The 21,847-nt window shown below is 40.6% G+C and overlaps 1 protein-coding gene across 5 annotated transcripts in view; it reads left to right on the forward strand.

The window, feature by feature from the left end:
- Positions 1-21,847, forward strand: part of arvcfb (ARVCF delta catenin family member b) — a 271,707-nt gene that overhangs the window by 115,276 nt on the left and 134,584 nt on the right. For 4 of the 5 annotated variants that reach the window (XM_041787920.1, XM_041787916.1, XM_041787918.1 and 1 more), the window contains exons 2-4: positions 8,115-8,273; positions 8,592-8,612; positions 19,558-20,195. In XM_041787920.1, coding sequence (XP_041643854.1) covers positions 8,148-8,273; positions 8,592-8,612; positions 19,558-20,195 — 785 coding nt within the window. In that variant the 5' untranslated portion in view covers positions 8,115-8,147. The remainder of the gene's footprint in view (positions 1-8,114; positions 8,274-8,591; positions 8,613-19,557; positions 20,196-21,847) is intronic. The other variant, XM_041787917.1, reaches the window with a different exon arrangement.

Raw genomic sequence — 21,847 nt, forward strand, 5'->3', positions numbered from 1 at the left:
ACATTTTTATGGCATGTCGTTCCATAGAGTCACTGCTCCAAGGTAACAGATGTGTTTAGATGGACTACTCAAGGGATCTTCGTTTTTAGCTGTGACAAGCCTTTCCTGATCCAGATGATTGGGAAGTGTACTCCATGAATGCCAACCTTGACCACTTTTCCTATCCCATCTCCACAAGGTTTGCCAGCACTCAAACTTCCTCCCCCACCTTTCCGTCTCATACCCCTCTGCTACTTTATCATTTATCCATCTGCAACCAGCTGTTAACTCACTGTGCTCCACTTCCCTCTGCCCTTGACTTAAGAGTATGCTTTCCTGAGTCCCCTTCATTGAGAATATTCCTCATGGACCAACCGACTGTGCTAGCCCACAGCCAGACGCCTTTTAATCATTTATTTAAGGGCTGTAATGTGGAGTTCACCCTTATCGAAGTGCACGCAGAGACTAGCAGGAGCGGTTTGTTAGCGAGCCTCAGAGGATCCATGCATCCTCTCGGTCCACCATGTCTTTTAAGCAGGAGTAGTATGCTGCTGCTTTTATGACACATTGCTGTTTTGACGGCATCTCCTCAGGGCTTACCCACCAAGCCTTCAAAGGTCTGAATCAACATCGGCATGCAGGGAATGTGTCTAGATTTCATTAGCAGAGAGTCAAAGAGGTGGATTATTCACTGTGAGTAACAGTTCAGATTTAGAGTATCTGCCTCATCCTGCACAAATAAAGAAAGATAATCCTTCTGTAAACTGGAACGCATGAGTTTAAACATGCACAATGACCTAATGATCTTTATCAAAAGACAAATCAACTATTGACTGACGTTTACACTGTTGCTGTAATTCAGTTTAATCATTGAAAGAAACCCCAACAGGGCTGGAGACATTATTTTTGCAGTGGCAAGCCAAAACATCCATCTTTAAGTGCAATCCCAGTGTATCACAACAGAGTGATGCCCTGAATGCCAGCAGTGCTGTGAATCAGTCGTAGCCGCATGGCCACAGGCCAAGGGACAGAGATAATCACAGCAGTGCTGATATTGGTACAACACCCCAACTTTGAGTGCAGTATTGCTTATATGCAGTTGAACAGCTAGCATATAGAAGAAAATAGCAAAAAAAAAAAAAAAAACATCAGCAGAGCTGGCTGTCTAGAATCTGGTATCTTATACTCATTCCCTGTTCCAATAAATAAAACATGAAACAACCATAGTCATAGATGTCCATGACAAATTCTGGGGTTTGAAAATAACACAAGAAAAAATGTATATTAAGGGAAGTACCAACACTGACAAGGCAAAATAATCTTCAGAGTTCCAAGGTCAAAATTAAGGATGCCTTAATCAGGTTTCCTGCAGCTGATCACCTATGAGTGAGATCAGTCCATCACCTTTGAGTGAGATTGACCAATTATCTATGATTGAGATGAGCTGATCACCTATGAAGGAGATCAGGCAATCATCTATGAGTGATATCAGCTGAAAAACCTATGAGTAAGATTAGACGATCATCTATCAGTGAAATCAGCCAAACAATTATGATTGAGATCAGCTGATCACCTTTGAATGAGAACGGCAAATAATCTATGATTGAGATCAACCGAAATTCTATGAGTAAGATGAGTAAGAACAAATATGAATGAGATCGGCCAATCACCTGTGAGTGAGATCAGCCAATCAACTATGAATGAGATTGGCCAATCATCTATGAATGAGATCAGCCAATCAACTATGAGTGAGATCAGCTAATCACCCCTATGATACTGGTCCTGTAACAGAATCATGTTTGCATGATTTGCCTAATCAAGACTTCATTTTGGTCAATGGTGTTCATTAATTTACTTCCCTTTGGCACTATTCAATACTAAAATATTAAGAATTTTTAAATGACTGTAAACACTCTGAGACTTTGCAAATAAAGTATTATCAGTTTTTGCAGCTCTAGAGGCCAAGTTAAGAATATAACTCACTTTTTTAATTTAACGGGGCGACAATGCTGATTAGAGGCAACAAGTCAGAAGTGACCTTTCCTGAATATCATTATAGAGTCTTTCCCAGCAGAACTGTTCTGTTTTGCCTTAGGTCAGTCTTAAATAATATCTTCCCCTCGGCTCAGACTTGGTTGCGTGTAAATAAATGTGTCTCCTTCCACGTAGCTGATAGCCTTCAAAGTCATTAACCTCAATAATGGGACTTTGGAACCTTTCTCCTGGTGTAATGACCTAACTGGGCTCGGTTCAGAGTGCTAATTGACTCTAAGTTACAGGACAGAGTAGAGTAGGTGAATAGAGAAAGTTCTCATTTGCTGTGGGTTGCTAAATGAGATTATTTAAACACCCAAACCCTGGTGTTTTTTTCTCCCATGGAGACTGGAGACGAGAAAGATCCTCAACATAGAAAAGTGCAAACTTTTGACTGATCAGCAGACAGGCTGCAGATCAATGAGGACTGTGCGGTGCTTTGAAGCCTGAGACAGTAAAGGCCTTAGTTGGCCAATCAATGGAGAACTGTTCACTTGTTAGTGTGTTCCTGGACAAGGAGAAAACAGGCAGTCTCCCCCTCTAAGATGTAGTTATGTTTTGAAAAATAGTCAAGAACAGGACTGGAACTTTTCCCTCTCACTCTCTCATTGGCCTTCTGCCTTCTCTCTCCAGCTCGGGGTTGAAAAAGAGTCTACTTCAACTATTTTGTATCCAAGGTGGATTTTGCAAATGCTTTAAAGATAATAGGAGGACACTGGAGGACATATTTTATTCTTCCAAGCTTTGATCCTCTATTTTTGATTAAGATTAACGGAGGTCATAGAGTTTAAGTTGAAAAGCCAAAGTGTGCAAACAAATTTATTGGATTTTGTCACATTTATGAGAAGAATGACATCCCCTCACTCGGTTCAAGAAAGGGGAAGTGAACACAATAGGAATGGCATGCCAAACATCCTGAAGAAAACCCTTAAGGTCAGCTGCAGCCGTAAGTATACAACCCTGCTTCCTCTTTCTTCCTGTGAGAGAAAAACTCAACATTTCACTCCACCATCCTCCTACTCCCTCTCAGCCCTCTCCATTACTTTCGATTTCCTCTCCCTCTCTTGGCTCCGTGCTGTTTTGGTTATCAGTGATTGCCTCGAATGCCTTCCTTCCCCTCCACATCACCAGAGCTATAATTTTGTCACACGCGTGCACAGCGGTGAGGGCGGTGCATCTCCATCCACTCACTCCGTATCACGTTCCATCTGCAGGAAATGCATCAGGAAGCACATGTTTCTCTCTCTCTCAGGGTCAGGTGGTGTGTGAGAACCTCTGTGGTTACTTTCATCCCCAGCCCGTGGACACTTTTTCTTTACATCCATGGCTTCCCAATGAAATATGAATCAAAAACAGTCCTCCAGGCTTTTTTTCTTGCCTTGAAAGAAGCTTTAACTCAATTTGGGGTCTCGAGAGGTGAGGACTTTCTTGCTTCCCTGCATTGCAGTGTTTGGATGTAATATTAAGGGCAAATAAATCATGCACTGTCAGGACTACAAACAAACAAGAAAACTTTATCTTTGTTTTCTTGTATGGTGCAGTACAAAGCCTTTGTAAGGACTGTGTGTGCTTACAGAAGTGGCATATCAAGTGCTGTTTGAAGCAGTGTTCAGTGGAGCCTGGATCTTATTTTGTTCAAAGCAAAGGGAAAAGTTTTAATATCAGAAGGGGAGTCGATTGTGTCCCAGTTTGACCTAAGAGAACTGGGTTTGTGTTCAGGACATTCTTAGTGACTAATTTTCCTTTTGACTTGTTTTGACTCCAAAACCAGTCAAAGCTGAGCACTTTGGAGCTCAACATTGTTGTTAAGGTGCCATGTAAGTCCCATTAGTTTTCTCTGTAACAGATTTGATTATTAGTCATAATGTCATCTCTATCCAAGGTAGACTTACAACACGCTACCTTTGTGTGAAGCAATCAGAAATGCACTTACAGAAGATATGTTTGTTTGTTAGCAACCTTGTTTAAGAAATGTATGATTTATTCAAGATCTTGGGTAGAAGAGCTACACTAACCACAGTCCTTGAAGGTCACAAATACATTTGTGCCCCACTGCAAATTTCGGCTGTTTGCTACTGATGAGTACATATAAGCACTAAAATGCAGATAAATAGAAAAAATGTCCTTGCATGCTTTGAAAGAAGTCAGCTAAACTGTTATTTTAGTCAGGAACACTGTTGTCATACATTTAACCATTTTATTGCAAAATGGATTTACAGTTTTACTCAGTTGGAAGTCTCTGCTCAAAAGATGCTCCCTGAGTTAGTCAAGCCGCATTCGTTGACTTTCCAGAGAGTGCGTAGCTTGAAACCCCCATGTGAATGGATACATTCATGGTAATGTGTGCTGAATACAGTAAAATTAGTTCAAAAGCAATTAGCATGAATCTCAATAGCTGCTACAATTTCGTTGTATATACATGTACAATGACAATAGAACCTATCTATCTATCTATCTATCTATCTATCTATCTATCTATCTATCTATCTATCTATCTATCTATCTATCTATCTATTTAATATGAAGGTGCAACAAGCTTTATGCTATAAAGGAGGAGGCTGGGGTGGAGGAGGCATCAGCATTAATAAAACAACGATTAGTGAGAAGGTTGTCATATTAGAATGAACTGCTGTGTTGAGGGAAAGAGCTGTGATTGGCTGTAGGAGCTGGGAGGTGATAACTGGGATCAGCTTGCCGTGAGCTGATCACAGCTGGGTGTATGACTACAGTGTCCTGCATGAACTAATGCTGAGCTTAATTTGTTGGACGTTGTTTTACAGTGGATTGTGGGATGTGAAGTTCCTTCACTCCTGCAAAGAAATCTGTACACAGTCTCTTTACCTTTGCCATTTCCTCCATTTTTAATCCAATTCTTTGCATCAAATCAAATGCTGTATAGTCATGCATAGCTCATTGGCTTGATTACCACCAGACTCATGTTTTTTTTTGGAAATATCAACGGTGGATCTGGATGAGGAGATTTCCTCCCCAAATCAGAGCCACCTTAAAAGCGCGTGGTCACTACATGACTAAACGCTGTCCAAAGCATATTCCATGTAGTGTCTTGTTGTTTCAAACAGTTCAGCCACATTGCATTAATAATACAATTAATGGAAATACAATGTGGCTGAAATTTGTGGCTCTTTGCTACATGTATTGCTGTGCTGATAAATGAAGTCAAATTGGTTTGCAGATTGTAACTAATGCTACAAGTGTTTGCAGCACTGAGTCTCCTTGCAGGCTAGTATCAACATGCATGTACTGAATGTGGCTATGCATAACTATAGTGGACTGTTTAACAGCCACTTTTACCTTACTCAGCCTCCTTACAACATGCCATTCATCCACTGTGCTGGTTTACATTCGCACAGTAGAGCAGGGAGTGTGGGTCCACTAAGCTGAGCTGCAGCTAGGGCTAGTGGCATTGGCTGAATCAACAGTTCACAGACATCTTAGACCAACATTTTTTTTATTGAAAAGTTCTTAAAAGACTGTGTGACTTAAACAACAGATTATCATACCAAACAAATGCTTTCCTTGGATAAACCTCCACTCTTCCCCTTCCATCCTATTATTTCTCATCAGTCATTGTGAGATAGAAAGCAGCAGACAAGTGTTGATAAACAAGTTTCAATGATCCACTTCAAATGATTTACTGAATGCTAGATTTGGCTCTTATCTGTTTATTTTCAAACAGAGGAAAACTTTCTTCAGTTTGCAAAGTCCTTTTGTGCTCCTGTGTGCTCTCATATCCGTCATTATACACTGCTGCTGTGTGGATGGGCCTGTTTTGCATCCCTTACATGTTGGCAAGACTAACTTTCAGAGAGAAAAGAGTTTATTTGAAAGACAAGCAGAAAAATCAGACAAGCAAGCGACACATTCAAAGGCTGTATGTAAGGAACAAGTCCTTGATCAAGGAATTGTAAACACAGTGCTGATATCAACAATCTCACTGAGTTTGACCTCCCTCTCTTTGTAAGATACCACTATACAATATTTTTACATTGGGAATATGATTTTTTTTTCTATATTAAGATTCAAATGTCACATAGTGAGGCTTTAATGAACTAGTGATCTGGTTCTCACAAGCAAGAATGTCAGCTTCAAACATTCAGTAGGCTAATTGTTCATGGTAAGTTTTTATTAACAGTAACAGTGTTTTTTTTCTGATCTTTGGCCTGTGTATTCATTTGCCTTGAAATAATCTAGGCTGATTGTCTAAACTAGTGGTTCCCAACCATTTTTTCTTTGACATCACCCCCTTCGTGGCTTCAGTCACATATGCCCCCCTCCCCAGATCTCTGGCTACCCCCTAAGGCCTGGGTGCCAAATCCGGCCCATGGAACGAATATATACAGCCCGCAGGATCATATTATATTTGTATTATAACTGGCCCACCAGTATGAGGTCTGCAGATTTTCTCCGGTATAATAATGTAAACTTGAACTTAATTATTTAAAATATCCTTAAGCCATAAAAACCTGAAAAAGTAAATAGTAAGAAAGTTTTCATAAATAGTCAAGAATGACGGTAAAGAAATTTATTTGTGTTTCTCAAGATTATGACTGAAACTTATGATTCTGACTTTTCATTTCATGCTTTGACCTTTTCAATGCATAATTTGGACTTTATATCTTTTTTATCTTTTAGATTCCCAATTTTCAATTTTAAGTCATATTTTGACCTTTTCAACTCCTTACTTTGGCTTTTTAATCCCATATTTTGACTTTTAAAAACATGATTTAAATTTTTTTTCGCACATTTTGACATTTTAAATGAATTATTCTTTCTTTTTATTTCATATTTTGACCTTTTCATATTTCGTTCATATTTTGACTCCCAATTTTGAATTTAAGTCATATTCTTAACTTTTTAACTCATCATTTTGAATTCTAGCCTATATTTCGACATTTTCAACTCCTAATTTTTGGCTTTTTAACCCCACATTTTGAAATATCAGACTCACAATTTAGAATTTTAGGTCATATCTCTTAAACTCATGATTTCAAAATTGATCTCATATTTTCACCTTTCAAACTTACGATTTTAACTTTCTCCTCATATATTTGCTCTTTAAAAACATTTTTTTCTGTGTTCTGATCTACTGAACTAACAAGTTGGAATTTTTTTCTCAGATTTGAGCCTCTAACTTATCATTTTAACTTTTTTGAATTTCCAAATGATTTATCATCAGTGCTGTGTTTTTTAATATTTTATCACTGGTAAATTGAGGTTGACAGTTAAGGTTAAATGTTGACTCTGTTAGGCCCTCAGGTTAGACCTGAATCACAAATCCAGCCCCTGCTGTGATTGCACTTGACATCCCTTCCCTAAGGGGTCCTGGGGAACAAGTGTCTAAACCATGATGTGAAACGTGTTTTTAACTTGGGCTTCTAACAACGATCTTATAAGAAATATGGTTCAACATCCAGCTGGATTGTCTAGTATTAGTCTCCAAGGATCACAGCCATCACCTCTTGAAATGCCTAGAATTCTATCAACTAATGTGCTTTTCCCTAAAATTTATTTTTTTCCCCCAATATTTGACAAACTGCACTGTTAAGACAACTCTGCATTCTACCAGAAGAACAACCTCTCCATAGATTGAATCATTTCTTTACGACGTAATCGTCTAATAATGTATGAAACAATGTATTGTCTATCTGTTGCTTGTTGTTTTACATGAGCATCATTATCTATTTATCTTTTCAGCTTTGTTCTACCCTGATGCTGCTTCACTTATTTTCATCCTTTATCCATCTCCTTGTCAGAGTGTATTTTAGTGTCGTTTTTATCCACTCTATTATTCATTTACTGTGTTTCATTCTCTACTTTAGGCTCAATAGTTGCATTTCAAACTGTGGGTTACTTTATATTTATACCCTTCATGGGCAGTGCTGTTGTTTATACTATTGTTTTTTTCTGCTAGATTCTGATGTTTTTCTTGCTGCTGTAGCTCAATTAAAGTGCCATCCTGTTGTTTATCTTACATCAGATCACCTGGATGCTATGCCATTTCCTCCATGCTGCTTTACAACTAAGTAAGTATTTGTTCAATTTGTCTAACTTCTCCTCTCTTTTCTTTCTCTTCTGTGCAGGAGCAGAGCCCCAGTAACGCCACATCCCTGGCTATGATGCAGGAGCCACAGGAGGTGGTGGAGGAGACGGTCACCATAGAGGAGGACCCCGGCACCCCCACCTCCCACGTCTCGGTGGTCACCTCTGATGATGGCACCACACGGCGTACAGAAACAAAGGTAAGGCTTTTTAAGCAGAATCCTCAATTTAAATAGATCCTTTTGAGGTCATAGCTGCAATAATAACTCAGTTTTATCCATTTAAGTATCATCTGCTCGCTTACTGCTTCCAAAAAAGTGCAGCACTGTACCTCCACTCCCATACTTCCAACCCCAAGAACTCTAAATCCCATAATCCCACAGCCAAAAGTGGATTCATCTCCCTCTTATAAATTATATTATTATGAGTGAACTCCCTTTATGTCCTTCTCTTTTTGTATCTCCTAAAAACTCCTTAGCTGACTTGTCCTCTACTTTGTTGTGTTGTTTTTCTGTAAGGACTTGTCATCAAACCTGAAGGTGAGTGGACCTTTACAGCAGTATGTAGCTTTTTTTAACCAACACCCCACCACCAGGTTATGTGTGCCCAAACAAGCCACAGCAGCTTAATGCAAGACACGCCACCACAAGCTAAATAACGCTGAAGTCTATACTTAAAATGGTGTCCAGTTTCACTGCTCTCTGCTTCTGTTTCTACTATTAACCTTGCAATTTCTCTCTTTATTTGTTATGTCTATCTTGTAACATACCCCACCGATACTATAGATCATAGGTTTGGGAATATAGGTACAAATAGCCAATGGTGAGACCTTGTAAAACTTAAGACATTTCCTCATATCATCTAGGTCATTTCTTATTACGTCAAGTGGAAAATGTGTCCCTTAATACTATGATGCTACAAAAGAGGTATAATTGGCATTATGGCCTGCTGTTCAATCCCATCTCTGTACCTCAGATTGCTCTTGATGGCTGTTCAGCAGCATGTGAATGTGTTAAGATTAGTTTAGTTGATACAGAGGGACAGTGAATAGCATCCTCTGCACCAGTATTTGAATGTGGCATGTATTGGTTAAGGTTAAGGTAAAATTTCATTAGTCTCAAAGGGAATTCGCTTTACACCCATTGGGTGTTAATGAGGACCAACACAACCTCGGTCATGCTCTGGATGTATTTGCATATCACCAGGAGAATGGGAAAATAATCTTTCAAAAAAATAACAAAGTTTGCACCCTAAGGATACACAGATTAAGGTGTGGATATGGAGTTTAAGCATGGCCTGGGGTACCAGCCATACGGGTAGTAGGGTTGCCACTAGCCCATGGTCGTGCTGTAGACGGCCCTGAAAACCGCCAGTGGTCTCTGGGCGTATCACCACAGGTGAAATGGCATGGACAAAAAAATGCCATTGAGCTTGACCTTGGCTGCAGAGTGACACATGCGTGCCAACGTGTGTCGATCTAGACTCTGACCGCCCTCTCTCCACTCTCCAGCCCTGAGTTGTGACACATCGGCCCCTGATATGTCCGTTAGCGCATAAAAGGCCCGAAACTAATGCACATAACTGTAAATGGTTGATACGGTGTAAATATTGGCATTGACAGACGTTGTTTTCCAGTAGGGCAAAAATTGCCCTAAATTTAACTTATTCACATTTTGAAAATATAACCATATGCAGGACTGCATTAAATAGAAATATGCAATTAGTGCAGCTGTTGCCATGAATAGAACAGTACATAGTAATAACGATAATAATACATTTTATTTATAAAGCGCTTTTCAAAGACTCAAAGACACTGTACAAAAGTTAAAAGACATTACATACCAAAGAAATCAAAAGACCGTATCACAGCTAAACAAACAACAAGCAATCAAACAAGCAGATAATCAAGCAGCAAAAGACAAGAGAATCAAACATTAAAAGCCAGTTTAAAAAGGTGAGTTTTGAGCAGGAATTTGAATGTGGATGAGTCTGTACAGTCTTGGATATGTTTAGGAAGTGAGCTTTGGAGGGAGGAGGCGGCTATGGTGAAAGCTCTGTCCCCCTGGGTTCAGTGCTTGGTTCATGTTGGTGGAGAGAGGAGACTGAGGTTTGAAGAGCAGAGGTTACAGGAGGGGATGTGATGGTGTAGGAGGTCAGCAAGGTAAGGAGGGGCCTGTTGGTTTAGGGCTTTATGGATGAGGAGGAGGATTTTGAATTGGATAGGGTAGGGGACTGGGAGCCAGTGAAGGTTTTGAAGTATGGGGGTATTTTGGTCATGGCAGCAGGTATGGGTGAGGAGAGGTGCTGCAGAGCTCTGGATGTACTGGAGTTTATTGAGGGCCTTTGAGGATGTGCCATAAAGGATGCTATTGCAGTAATCTAGTCTGGATGTGATGAAAGCGTGGATGAGAGTTTCAGCTGCAGGGAAGGAGAGTAGTGGTCAGATGTGGGCTATGTTTTTTAGCTGGGTGACGTGCTGATGAAAGGTGAGGTGACTGTCAAAAATGATACCAAGCGGGTTGTGGATGTGAGGGGAGAGATATAGGGTGAAAGAGTCAATTTGGAGGCTGAGTTATGGATGGGTTTGGTGACTGATTTGGGGCCAATGATCATGAATTCGGATTTATTGTAATTTAGAGAAAGGATATTGTTGTTCATCCAGGTATTTATTTCAGTGAGGCAGTTGGTTAATGTGGAGTGTGTGTCTGAGGTGATGGAGGTGGTGGAGATGCTCCCCTTTGGTCATATCATCCGCCACCATGGACTTAATAATTACTGCTACGCCGATGACATCCAGCTGTACATAGTACAACTACTTCAATGAATAAACCTTGTGCAAATACATAGCACAACTATTACCATAAAAACCTCATGCTTTTACATAGTGCAACTGTTAATCCTGATAAACCCAATGTACACATATATAGGCTACAACTATTTCCATGAATACACCTGATATACACACATAGCACCACTACTACCGTAAATAAACCTCATGCGTCTACATAGTACATCTATTACCATAAATATAACATATGCATTTACATAGTGCAATTGTTTGATAACTCAGTTTAATAACATTTGAGTAGCACATTTCACAAAAATCTAAATTCACCCAGCCTTACTGAAGACTAATTATTATTGCCATAACTAAACCATTCGCTTACATATAATCTAGTAGTCCTCATGTAGAAGACAGAGGAATATTAAATGAAGACAAAACTTTTGTTAAATTCATAACTTAAGTGTTAGTTTTCTTTTTTTTAATATAAAAGTATCTGAAAGACACTTATTATTCCAATGTCAAGAATACTGAGTTATTTTATTGGCTTTAAAAAGTTCTGATTTATTCAGACTGTTTTTCCAGCTGTAGCCCTGTGTCTGCTGGGTTTTTATTTTTAATTTGTATAAATTCAACAATACCAACAATTCAAATCCTCTTTGCAGCATAGAGAAGAACTCCCACCTGAATTCAACCAGATTTCCATTTGGAATAATTTCAGTAAACGTACAAATCTAGGGAGCAAGGTGTGGGCTGGAATCCCTTCCTCCTGCCTTAGCATTTTGAGACATCCCCTCAAAGAGAAGTGTCTGTAGTGACATATTGCTTGGGATTCAGATGTAAACGTAGCTACTGTGTGCTGCTGCATGCTTCCAGAGGAGTGGAAAGTGTCTACTCTGGGGACTGTGAAACTGTAATTAAAAAGCCGGCTCTAATCCCTCATCAGGGAGGGCCCATTGCCCTACAGCCTGTGTACTGCGAGCGGATTGGCCACACGCACTCACGCACACTCACATGATTTCTTATGAATCCATACACAGGACTTCTTAGAGGAAGCACACACAGACATGTGCAGTAATCACACTTATCAAGAGCTTTGCTGCTGAGAAAGTGACAAGGAAGGACGCTCCTTTGAAGGGCTGGCTGGGAGGAGGGATGTGGTGTTTTCTGGAAGTCACTTTGAGGAGAAAAGCAGATTATTGTTCAGGGTGAACTTGTGGAAGCCAACTTCTCTGCAGTGTCAAACTTATCCATGCCAAAGTTTACACAAAGAAATCCCACCACATGTCTTGTTCATTCTCCCTCTGTCTTCTCCTCTCTTTGCATCCCGTCTCTCTGCTGCGCTTTCATGTGTTGTTTTTACTCTCCCTCCCCTTTTCCATATCTCTTCATTTCACAGCAACTCACAGTTTTATTTATGTGCTTATCTTTTCTTTTGAACCATACTGTCTAATGCAAGCGCACGCTTTCCCCTTGATGGTCGTCCCCCGTCTGACTGCAGGAAGATGAAACAAGAAAGCTTCTTCCATCTTCCTGATTTGTAGGCATAACATTTTTTTGACCAGTAAACATGTTTCCAGCTGACTTAGAATCTGCAGTATTACTAGTTGTAATACTGGAAAGAGAGCAGAAACATTGGCCTAAGATGAAGCTGCTGTTTGTATCAGCAGAAACAGTTAAGAGTGAGTGCATGTGCAGCAAGGTCAGGGTAAGTTAGAGCTGACAAATTAGGGAGGTAAGAGGAGGAAGACATTTTCATACACGATTAGAAAACAACCCTACAAAGCAGATCAGCTGCTTCTTCTATTTATGTTTTCAATCAATTCAACTCAGAGTAATTTGGACCACAACCCTTCATGTGTGCATGAGCACTCAGCACATGTACGTGCTCAATTAGATCGCCATCCCTCATCATGTCCCAGCATACCATGCTTTCCCTTTGGCCACCTTCCAGTCCTCTCTTCCTGCTGGCAGACGCTGACTGAATGGAACTCCAGTCATGTAGGAGGAAGAGCCGAGTTGTGCCAGTAATGTAGCGGTCCTCCTCTTTCCTCTGGATATGAGCTAATGAGAGTTCAAGGCAGACCACACAAACAAATAAAAGCCTTTTAACTACCGTGCACACAGTAGGGAGGCAGCCCTGAGTAGGTAGAGGATAGTTTATCAGGTACAGCTGCTGTGGAAGAGAAGGTGTCCCTGTTGAATATCATTACATAACTCTGCTAGACTTCTCTTCAGGAAGCCAATTTTTAAAACAGGACTGTACAAAACAACAACCATGTTTTTCACTTCCAGCCAGAAAAGTTAAGAAAGTCAAAAAATGTAACAATGGAAAGTGAAAATCTGAAGGTACAACAGGGCATCTTTTAAAATGTTGAATACAAAGTTAGCCACCATTAGAATGCAAGAATTATTATGCTGCTTTTCCCAAGATAACATTAAACAGAAAGTACAAAATGTTATGAACCAAACTCTTTTAGATTTGATGTTAGTTTTGTTTACAAAAATGCTCATTAGTGTCATTTTAGCCCCTTTTAATATGTTTGTCAGTGATAAACAGTAAGTTAGAAGTCATGACATTGTCATCAAATCATTTTCTCTTTTTCAACTAGTTTAATCAGCCATATTGTAAATGTGATAATAAATAGGAAGAGTCTGAAGTCAACACCCACCAAGAGCAAAAATGTAAGTAGATTTTTGCACACATGGTGGATAAATGTTTGCACCAAAATAGTCTCATATAAAAAAAAAACTATGCCTAATCCTGACACTCAAGACCAGATGATCATGCTGTTTGTTTGCAGAATTCCTTCTTTCTGACCAAAGTCAGCAAAGGCCTGATTATAAGATGGTTTTCAAGATTATCTTGCCAGATTATCCTGTGTTGTGTGGTTTGTTAAGAATATTTTTTCTCAGCTCAGAGGGAAATCAGAGGCTCTCTGACTCAAGATCGTGAATATTAAAAATGTTACAGCTAGAAATCCTGTGTTGTGAGGTAAACACCAAGAAAAACCGAGTAGACACATGCCTAAGAATCGTTAGCGTCACTGCCAGTGCATATACGCTAGGACTGCTTTCAGCTGGAACCCAGAAGTGACTTTTTCAGCGCAGTTCTGCCTCATTATAACAAATGTATGAATGAAAACAAAGCTTGGCCTTCTGTTTAGTAACTTTCCCTGATGAGGTGCTTTTTTTACTTAACAGAGCCCTCAGTTAAGAACAAGAAGTAAACAGTGGAGCTGGGCAGCGCTGGTCTGTACTCATCAAATTGTGTTGTTGTTTTGGTTGAGAGCCCCCTGGTGGTGTAATGTGACACACTATGTATTTTACATCAAGCTGGGCGATATGGCTTAAAGTGAGTACCGCAATGTATTTTGGCTACATCCCTACCTCGTCTTGGCGAGTTGTTGATGGTGTGTTATTGATATTGATGATGACAGCCTTTTTTCCATGACAAAAACTAGACTAAGACTAGCCAGATAGATCTGTGATGAATAAAACTGACAAAAAGTAAGTTTAATTTTTGTCAGGAAGACTAAAACGTAATGTAGTAACGTAGTTTTCATCAGAAATTCAAAACCCATGATATTTTTCCACCGTGGGTCTGCATCTGTATCTCTTCTGCCTCTAACCTGTAGAAAGCAGAGACCCCAGTTTTGGCAGAGTGCATAGAGCACACTACCATGGCTTGGTAGCAGATTCAGGCAAGAAAAAAAATGCTTAGATTTAAAGTAAAGACTCAAATGTGAAAACTTTTTATGGACTAAAACATTTCTCCAGAGAGAATCTTCCATCTTTTGCGATATAGGCTAGTCATTTTCTACATTCCTAGCACCAAAAGCTGTGATACACTGAATACTCTTGATATATCGCCCACCCCTGATTTAACACTATTAAACCATAGTGTTAGCTGGAAAGTGGTTAAATCCAAACCCTAGTGGGAGTTAAGAAGTTGTATATGTGTATGGAAATATGTTTTACCATAAAATACAGCTACATTTTTCGGCTTTGTGGTTACAGATCAAATAGATGCCAAAACATGAACTTCTTAGGCAACGTGACACCCAAAAATTGTCCACGGTGAAACTGGCACGTTAAGACTGACATGATGTGTCAGCTTTGTGATTATTTGGCAACTGGTGCAGGGATAACCCACCTTTCCTCACTGGTGGCATTTAACAAAATTAAAGTTACGGATATTTAATGGAAGGATGGTACACAGCAGTACACAGAATATTATCATAGCATTGCCTTGTTCTTGTTTCTAAGAGCAAAATGGTCACTGACAAAACACCAAGTTCTTTCTAGAATATCATATTCTAAAACTGTGCAAGGCTTGTGCTTTAAAGACAGGTTGGAAGGTCCAACAGGTTGGAAGAACATCCATTCATAATGTCCTCTGCTGACACATCTACCCACTCATCCCTCCAACTCTAGGTGACCAAAGTGGTCAAAACCATCACCCGCCGAACCTACCACCCAGTGATAGTGCCTGACAGCCTGTTTGTGGAGTCCAGTCCCGCCACCCGGACACCCACCCCGGTCTCCATCTCGACCCCCAACCTCTCTGAGAAAGATCCAGTAAAAGCCCTGAGCCCTGTGTGATATTTGCTGTGTTGCCCCCTTCCCTCTTGCCTGCCTCCCTCTAACATGATGCTTTAAAGAACCTCTCTTTTAGCAACAATATGGAGAAACTAGTGATTTCTATTTCCTCCTAGATGCTCTTTAGATGAGATTGAATCACAGGCTGCTTTAAAATGTGAATTACTACCTCGTCGTCTCACACTAACCCCTGGGCCGGCGTGTCCATTTAAGCTCTCAATAAAGAGGACGCCGCAGAGGTTGTGAAACCTCTTACAGTGCTGTAAAGTGGACAGTTTGACGCCTGCTGCCTTTCCCTCCATTTTTAACAGCTTGGTAAACAGTTAACTCCGGCGTCTAACTGCCTGTGGTTGTTTCAAACACTTCTAAGCACAGCTGGGATTTTCCATACGTGCAAAAATCTGTTGTAGATCTACATGTGTATATGAGCTAATGCTTACATCAAGTATACCCGCACGCTCCACTGCTTTAGAGATTCTCTTTTATACCTGTTTACCCGTCTTAAGTGTGTTTCTGAAACACAGGCCCCTCATCTCTTACAGTTTCCTCTCGCGCAGTGGTTTAACGCCTTGTGAACTTGAGAGTACATCAAAGAGTGTTTGAAAAATGTGTGATGGCTCTCTTGCAGGCCTTGCAGATCGCCTGAAAAGCTGTGTTAGTACAAGGCAGCTGGGCATGTCAGAGCTGGGAAACTGTGGCATTTGTTTCCCTCAGTTCTGACAGGCTGAATAGAGGAGAAGAGCACATAATGATGAATAAAAGGTGATAAAAGTACTGTAATGGAATAAAAGCCATCTGACATTATCTCCTATCTGGAAGGGTGACGCTATATTTCTCAAGAGAAATCAACACGTCCATCAGGAATTCAAGGCAAATTGTTACTTGATGAATAACATTTATTATGCTAACGTTATGCGCTACATGCAGGGTGTGATATTCAGCCTTGGCCTCTTGTATTATCCTCAAGCGATATAAACACCAGAGCAGCCTTGGTGATGCTCTGTCTCGGCTGTGAACCAGGATTGATCTGACCTTGCTATTCCAAGGTCATACATATGCTTTCTTTAATGTGAATCATCAAATGAGCTCTGTATCTTTGACCATACAGAGGTAAGTAGATCTGGCAGCAGAAACAAATGTAAATAACTCCCTAATTACTCAGAACATGGAAATAAACCCTGGTGTGCTCCTGAAATAGGCTTTGTTGTGAAGTGCACAGCCAGGGCGTAATCAAGAAACAAGGCCAGAGAAGATTTCTATTTGTTTTAACCACGTTAATGAGGGTGCCATGTTGAGCAGCCATGATGTTGTTTGTGCTCTCTGCACCCTTCTCTGTAGGTTAAATGCTTCGCTGTGGTTTCCTGACATGGTTACATGCCTTCTCCAGCTGCTGATTAAAACCTCAATTATCGCATTGATGGAAAAATGAAGAAAGCATATTACAATTAAGAGGGCTGGTGCTGAAAATTAAACCCATCAGATGCAGAAATTAGCATTGTGTTGTTCTTTCCCCATTCCCAAAGAAATTCTCATCAAATGAGAACAAACCTCTCCGCAACACCTTGTCAGGCACAACACAAATTGCATCAGACCCGCACCCCTGCAGCTGACGATTAATTTTCATCAACCTCATTAATTTTGAAGATGAATTTATGGCCGCGGACAAAATAGCCAATTATCGGCCACAGCAGAATTCACTGGGCAGCAAATTGGTTCCTGTATGGATGAAGAGCCCAGTGAGGAAGGGGGGCAGCTGTCTGTAACTGTACACACAGACGTCCTCAGAGGCAGAAGAGGAAGTGGAGTTATTCAGCTTCAGGAGGAAGAGAGCGTGAGTGATAGATACATGCAAGTGTGCTTGTCAAAGTCCTCCAGCTACAGTGGGCTGCTACCATGAGCCCTCAGGGACAAAAAGGATTCAAGGTGCAGTGGAGCAATTTAAGAGGCACATTCCAGGAGAGTCAGTCTGAGAAAACAGTCCCTGTGTATGAGTCACTTTTTTCTAAATGGATAACTGTACTGCAAACAATACACACCAGGGTTGTCACGATACCAGATTTTTTGCCACTTATTTGGGAGCTTTTTATTTATCAAGGAGCTCAGTGGATAGAGATGGAAATAAGTATGAGAGAGAGTGTGGAATGACTTGTGGGAAAGGAGTCACAGGTGGACTAAAACCTGGATCACCTGGGTACATTTTAGGGATGTTCCTAGGCCAGCATTTTCCAGACTTCAGTATCCTGTGACCAAATATGAAACATGAAAATATCAGCAGGGGTCCACAAAAAAACAAACAAAAAAAACCCAACAAGACTTCAGTTTTTACCTTTTATTTATCATATTTTCGTTTCATAAACAGGGAATTTAATTGCAAATGCTTGGCTTTCAGATACATTAACATAACTGGTGAGGTGTTTGTGGGTCATGGAAAGTACATCTAATGAGCCACTGTCATTTGTTTTATTTAATTATTTAAAATATCTTTATTGGGTTATCAGCATCACATGTTTCCATAACAATGCACATATTACCCAGTTTTTCATTATTATACAAACACACATACATGCCAACCAAACAGGCTGGACCCCCCATGGCATGAAAAATGTTCCAAAAAATACTAAAAAGTAACAATAATAATGAAATAGTATTGGTACTAAACAATGCTAACCTATTACACATATGGCTGTATATAAATTCAGATTAAATAACACCCCTAACTGAGCACAGAAATAATGTTATTTACTCAGTGAAACCATCAAATATTACACTAGTCATCCAAAGACTGAATAGAGTCTACTGTCATTTATTTTAATCAGAGATCTGCGTATTTTCTGCACAATTTTCTTTTCTATTATTCATCTCTAAAAATGTACTTTGTGTCACAGAAAACTCTTCCCAACTAGCATTAATGTGTATGAAGTGAGGCATAGTTGAATGCTTAACAATGTATCACCAGCCAATCCAATACCAGTTAAACCATGACACTGGCTGTATACATAACAAAAAATAAATGATAAAAAGGTGTCATGAGTTAAAACTTCTGGCTGTGTTTTGTTACTTCTAAGTCCTAAAATAATAATATTTAATCAAGTGTTTTATGATTGTTTAGAATGAGGTTTAAAGTTTGTCAAAATGTCTTTGATTTTCAGTTTTTGTAAATGACCTTTCATGGCCCACCTAGAAAACCTCTGGGGCCACCCAGTGGGTCCTGGCCCACGCTTCTGGAAGCATTGTCCCAGGCAAATAATTTCACATCAGATTACTGCAAAATCAAACTGCTTTAACCAACTAGTCTAACTAGTCACCCATTTTCCACACTATCCCTTTTAAGGCTGTGGGTGGCTGGAGCCTTGACTAGCAGTCATTTGGTGAAAGTCAGGGTGCAACCTGGACTGCTTGCCAGACAATCACAGCACCAAGGCAACAAAAACTCTAGTCCAAGGCACCTTGATTTACCTTTCTTTAATCACTAGGCAAATGCTTGCAAACTTTCTAAGTTACCTGAACCTGAATCTGAACCTAAGTTGCACAATTACGTTGCCTGCACATAACCAATGACATTGTACAGTATAGAGATGAACAACCAGGCACGCTCACAACCACACCTACGGCCTATCTAGTCAACAGTTAACCTGATAAGCATGTGCTTGGTGGTGGGAGGAAGCCGGAGTACTTGGAGAGAACCCACATATGCAAGGGGAGAACACGCAAACTCTACACAGAAGGCGACAGTGCTGCCTTGATCGTGTTTGATTTTCATAAATATCATGCTGGAATTTAAAGATTTTTGCCACACTAGAGGACTTCACTAATCCAGCAACACTAACCCAAAAGGTTGACATTTGGTGTTACTTTAATCTGTTACAGTCCCAACTCCAAGAATAAAACTTACCCTGTTGATTTGCCTGACTCTTCACTGTGTGGCCTCCTAACGCAGTGTTCTAATCTCATTCAAAGAATATGGCAGATGGCATGTCTTTTTGTGTGTATTCGTCTAAAATGCAACAAGACTATATTATTGGGATCCAATCAGTGATTAGTTTAGATTCATACTGTTGTCATGACAGGCTGCCTGATAGGTGTATCTGTGCTTCTTACAGGTGACTAAGATGGTGAAGACTGTGACCACACGGACAGTTCGCCAGGTTCCCATTGGTCCTGATGGTTTGCCCCTTCCTGATGGCACTTCCCCTCTTGGCAGCTACACTGACTCCATCGACCGACGCTACATGAAGAACGGAGGTAACTTCATCACTCCCCAAGCGACCTCCACCCTGACACGCAGCTACAACAACTCGTACAACGATTCCTACGGTGAGGCACCTGAAAGCCAGTATGTTCGCCACTATGGCCTCCACGATGGCTACGCAGATTTGTCAGACAACTACGGCAGCCTGTCACGTGGCGTCAACTTCCGGCCGCCACGCTACCCCTACATGCCCAACAGCTACCGGCCAGAGAACAGCTACACACTCCCAATACGTAAGGACGACTATGGCCATGTGGCCCAGCCCCAGGTGCCTATGGGTAGCAGCACTGTGGATCTGAACCGCTCACAGCCTGAACGCTTCCAACCTGAGCCGTATGGCCTGGAGGATGATCGCCGCAGCTTGGGACCTGAAGAGGAGGAGCCATATGAGCTGGAGCCGGATTACTCAACTGCCAATCGTCGCACCCTGCAGGGGGCCAACCGCGGTCGCACCCACCGGGAACCTCTTCGTGATGGGCCGCGAGTCAGGTGAGAAAAGACGCAATGATGGGAGGTAGTAGAGGTTTGCACTTCTACCTTGCATGTTAAATCTGCAAAGAAGTTATTATTCAACATCAAACCCTGTAGTTAATACTTTAAAAGCTGACATACTGTGTTAAGACTCATCCTACTGGAGCTTGCAGGAGTTGTGAAGGTGTTCCAGTTCATGCAGAAGACATATAATTCTTTTTATATTGGACAGTGAGCTCTTGTACATATGCATGAGTGCAGACTTTGCCTTGACATGAAAAGGAGATCAGGCCTGTTAAGATGAGAGGGAATAAAGAATTCCTGTCTTGTTCCAGTCATAAAAAGAGACTACATTACACTGTGCACAAGTAAACAGATGTCTCTTCTGCTAGAGTAACTTGTTTGAGAGAAAAAGCAAGTAAAAAAACGAGGCTTTGATTGCCATTTTCCTTCAAATGGGTAGTGAAAGAGTGTTACTGTCAGAGGTAAAGAGGTGGGAATGATTTGAGACGTGAAGAGGGAGGGAAGGGAGGATGCAGAAGATGGGAGGCTTTTTGACAGTTATCTCTCAAAGCCTTCCCTTTTTTGTGCAACCTGTGTTGAGAGGAGGAGAGTAACCCGTGGCTCCAGTGAGCTGAAAAGAAGCCTTTTAGCTTCCAACAATAAGAACCTAAAATGGACTCTTGTCTCCTAATAGGTTCCAATCATTTTATTGCTGCCCAAAAGAGGGGCTGGGAAGAATGTCCACCCTAAAGTAAATTGAAGCAGGGGTTTAGAGTCGACTTGGTTGTAAGGCCGTTTTTTTTTGTGGCTGGTGATCTGTAGCAGAGGGATATTTTTGAGTTTTCTTCACTTTCCTTCTAATACAGGAGAAAAACGCTTCAGCAAAACCAGACTGAAAGGAATAAAACTGAAGTAGCTAAGGGGCAAGAATGAGCATCTCAGTCTTTATGTGTTTCTACTGGAATACTACAACCAGAGTTTGCAACCAATTCTGATACCAACATCTGTGAACAAGAACTGTTGATGCTGGTCCTGATATCGATCTTCCTTTTCTCCTGCCCAGTTTTTTGGCTTGCTTTCTCCTTCCCAAAATTCAACCAGCTGAAACTGTTCAAACGTTAAAATGTTCTGCTTGAAACGTTAGTCATTTGACTGTGTATACATGGTCTTTAGCATCCCGGTTTTCTGACAGGCTTTTTGCGTGTCCAGGTGTCTGTTTTTTTGCATGTGTAGGTTTTCAGAAACTGGGATATGCGAGTATCCTGGTGTTGAGAACCTGGTTCTGCTACCCATCTTTCCACATTAAGTTATTTCCTGCACGGTTACTCAGTGAATGAGTTCATTTGCATGATTGCTCAGCTCTTTCTTCAGGTCTTAGCTAAACTTTCTTAGTGATGAATGATCATTAAGTTGCCCCATATTCATAAGAATTGGAACTCTGTTGGAACAAGGTGAACACTAAATCGCCATCGTAATGTTAATATTTAATGGTGTCAAGACCAAAATAATTTACATTAGTCCCATTTTAAAAAAAATACCAGGGTATGTGTTGTAAAAGCAAATATCATGGATGCCTGCACAAAAATCAAGCATAAAGCATTAGTCCAGGCAGGTAAAGCACTTACTTAAGCCCTCATCAGCTGACGCCCAGCATGCTATTGGCTAAT

This window comes from Cheilinus undulatus, linkage group 5 (genome assembly GCF_018320785.1).
Source record: "Cheilinus undulatus linkage group 5, ASM1832078v1, whole genome shotgun sequence".
NCBI classification, from domain to species: domain Eukaryota; kingdom Metazoa; phylum Chordata; class Actinopteri; order Labriformes; family Labridae; genus Cheilinus; species Cheilinus undulatus.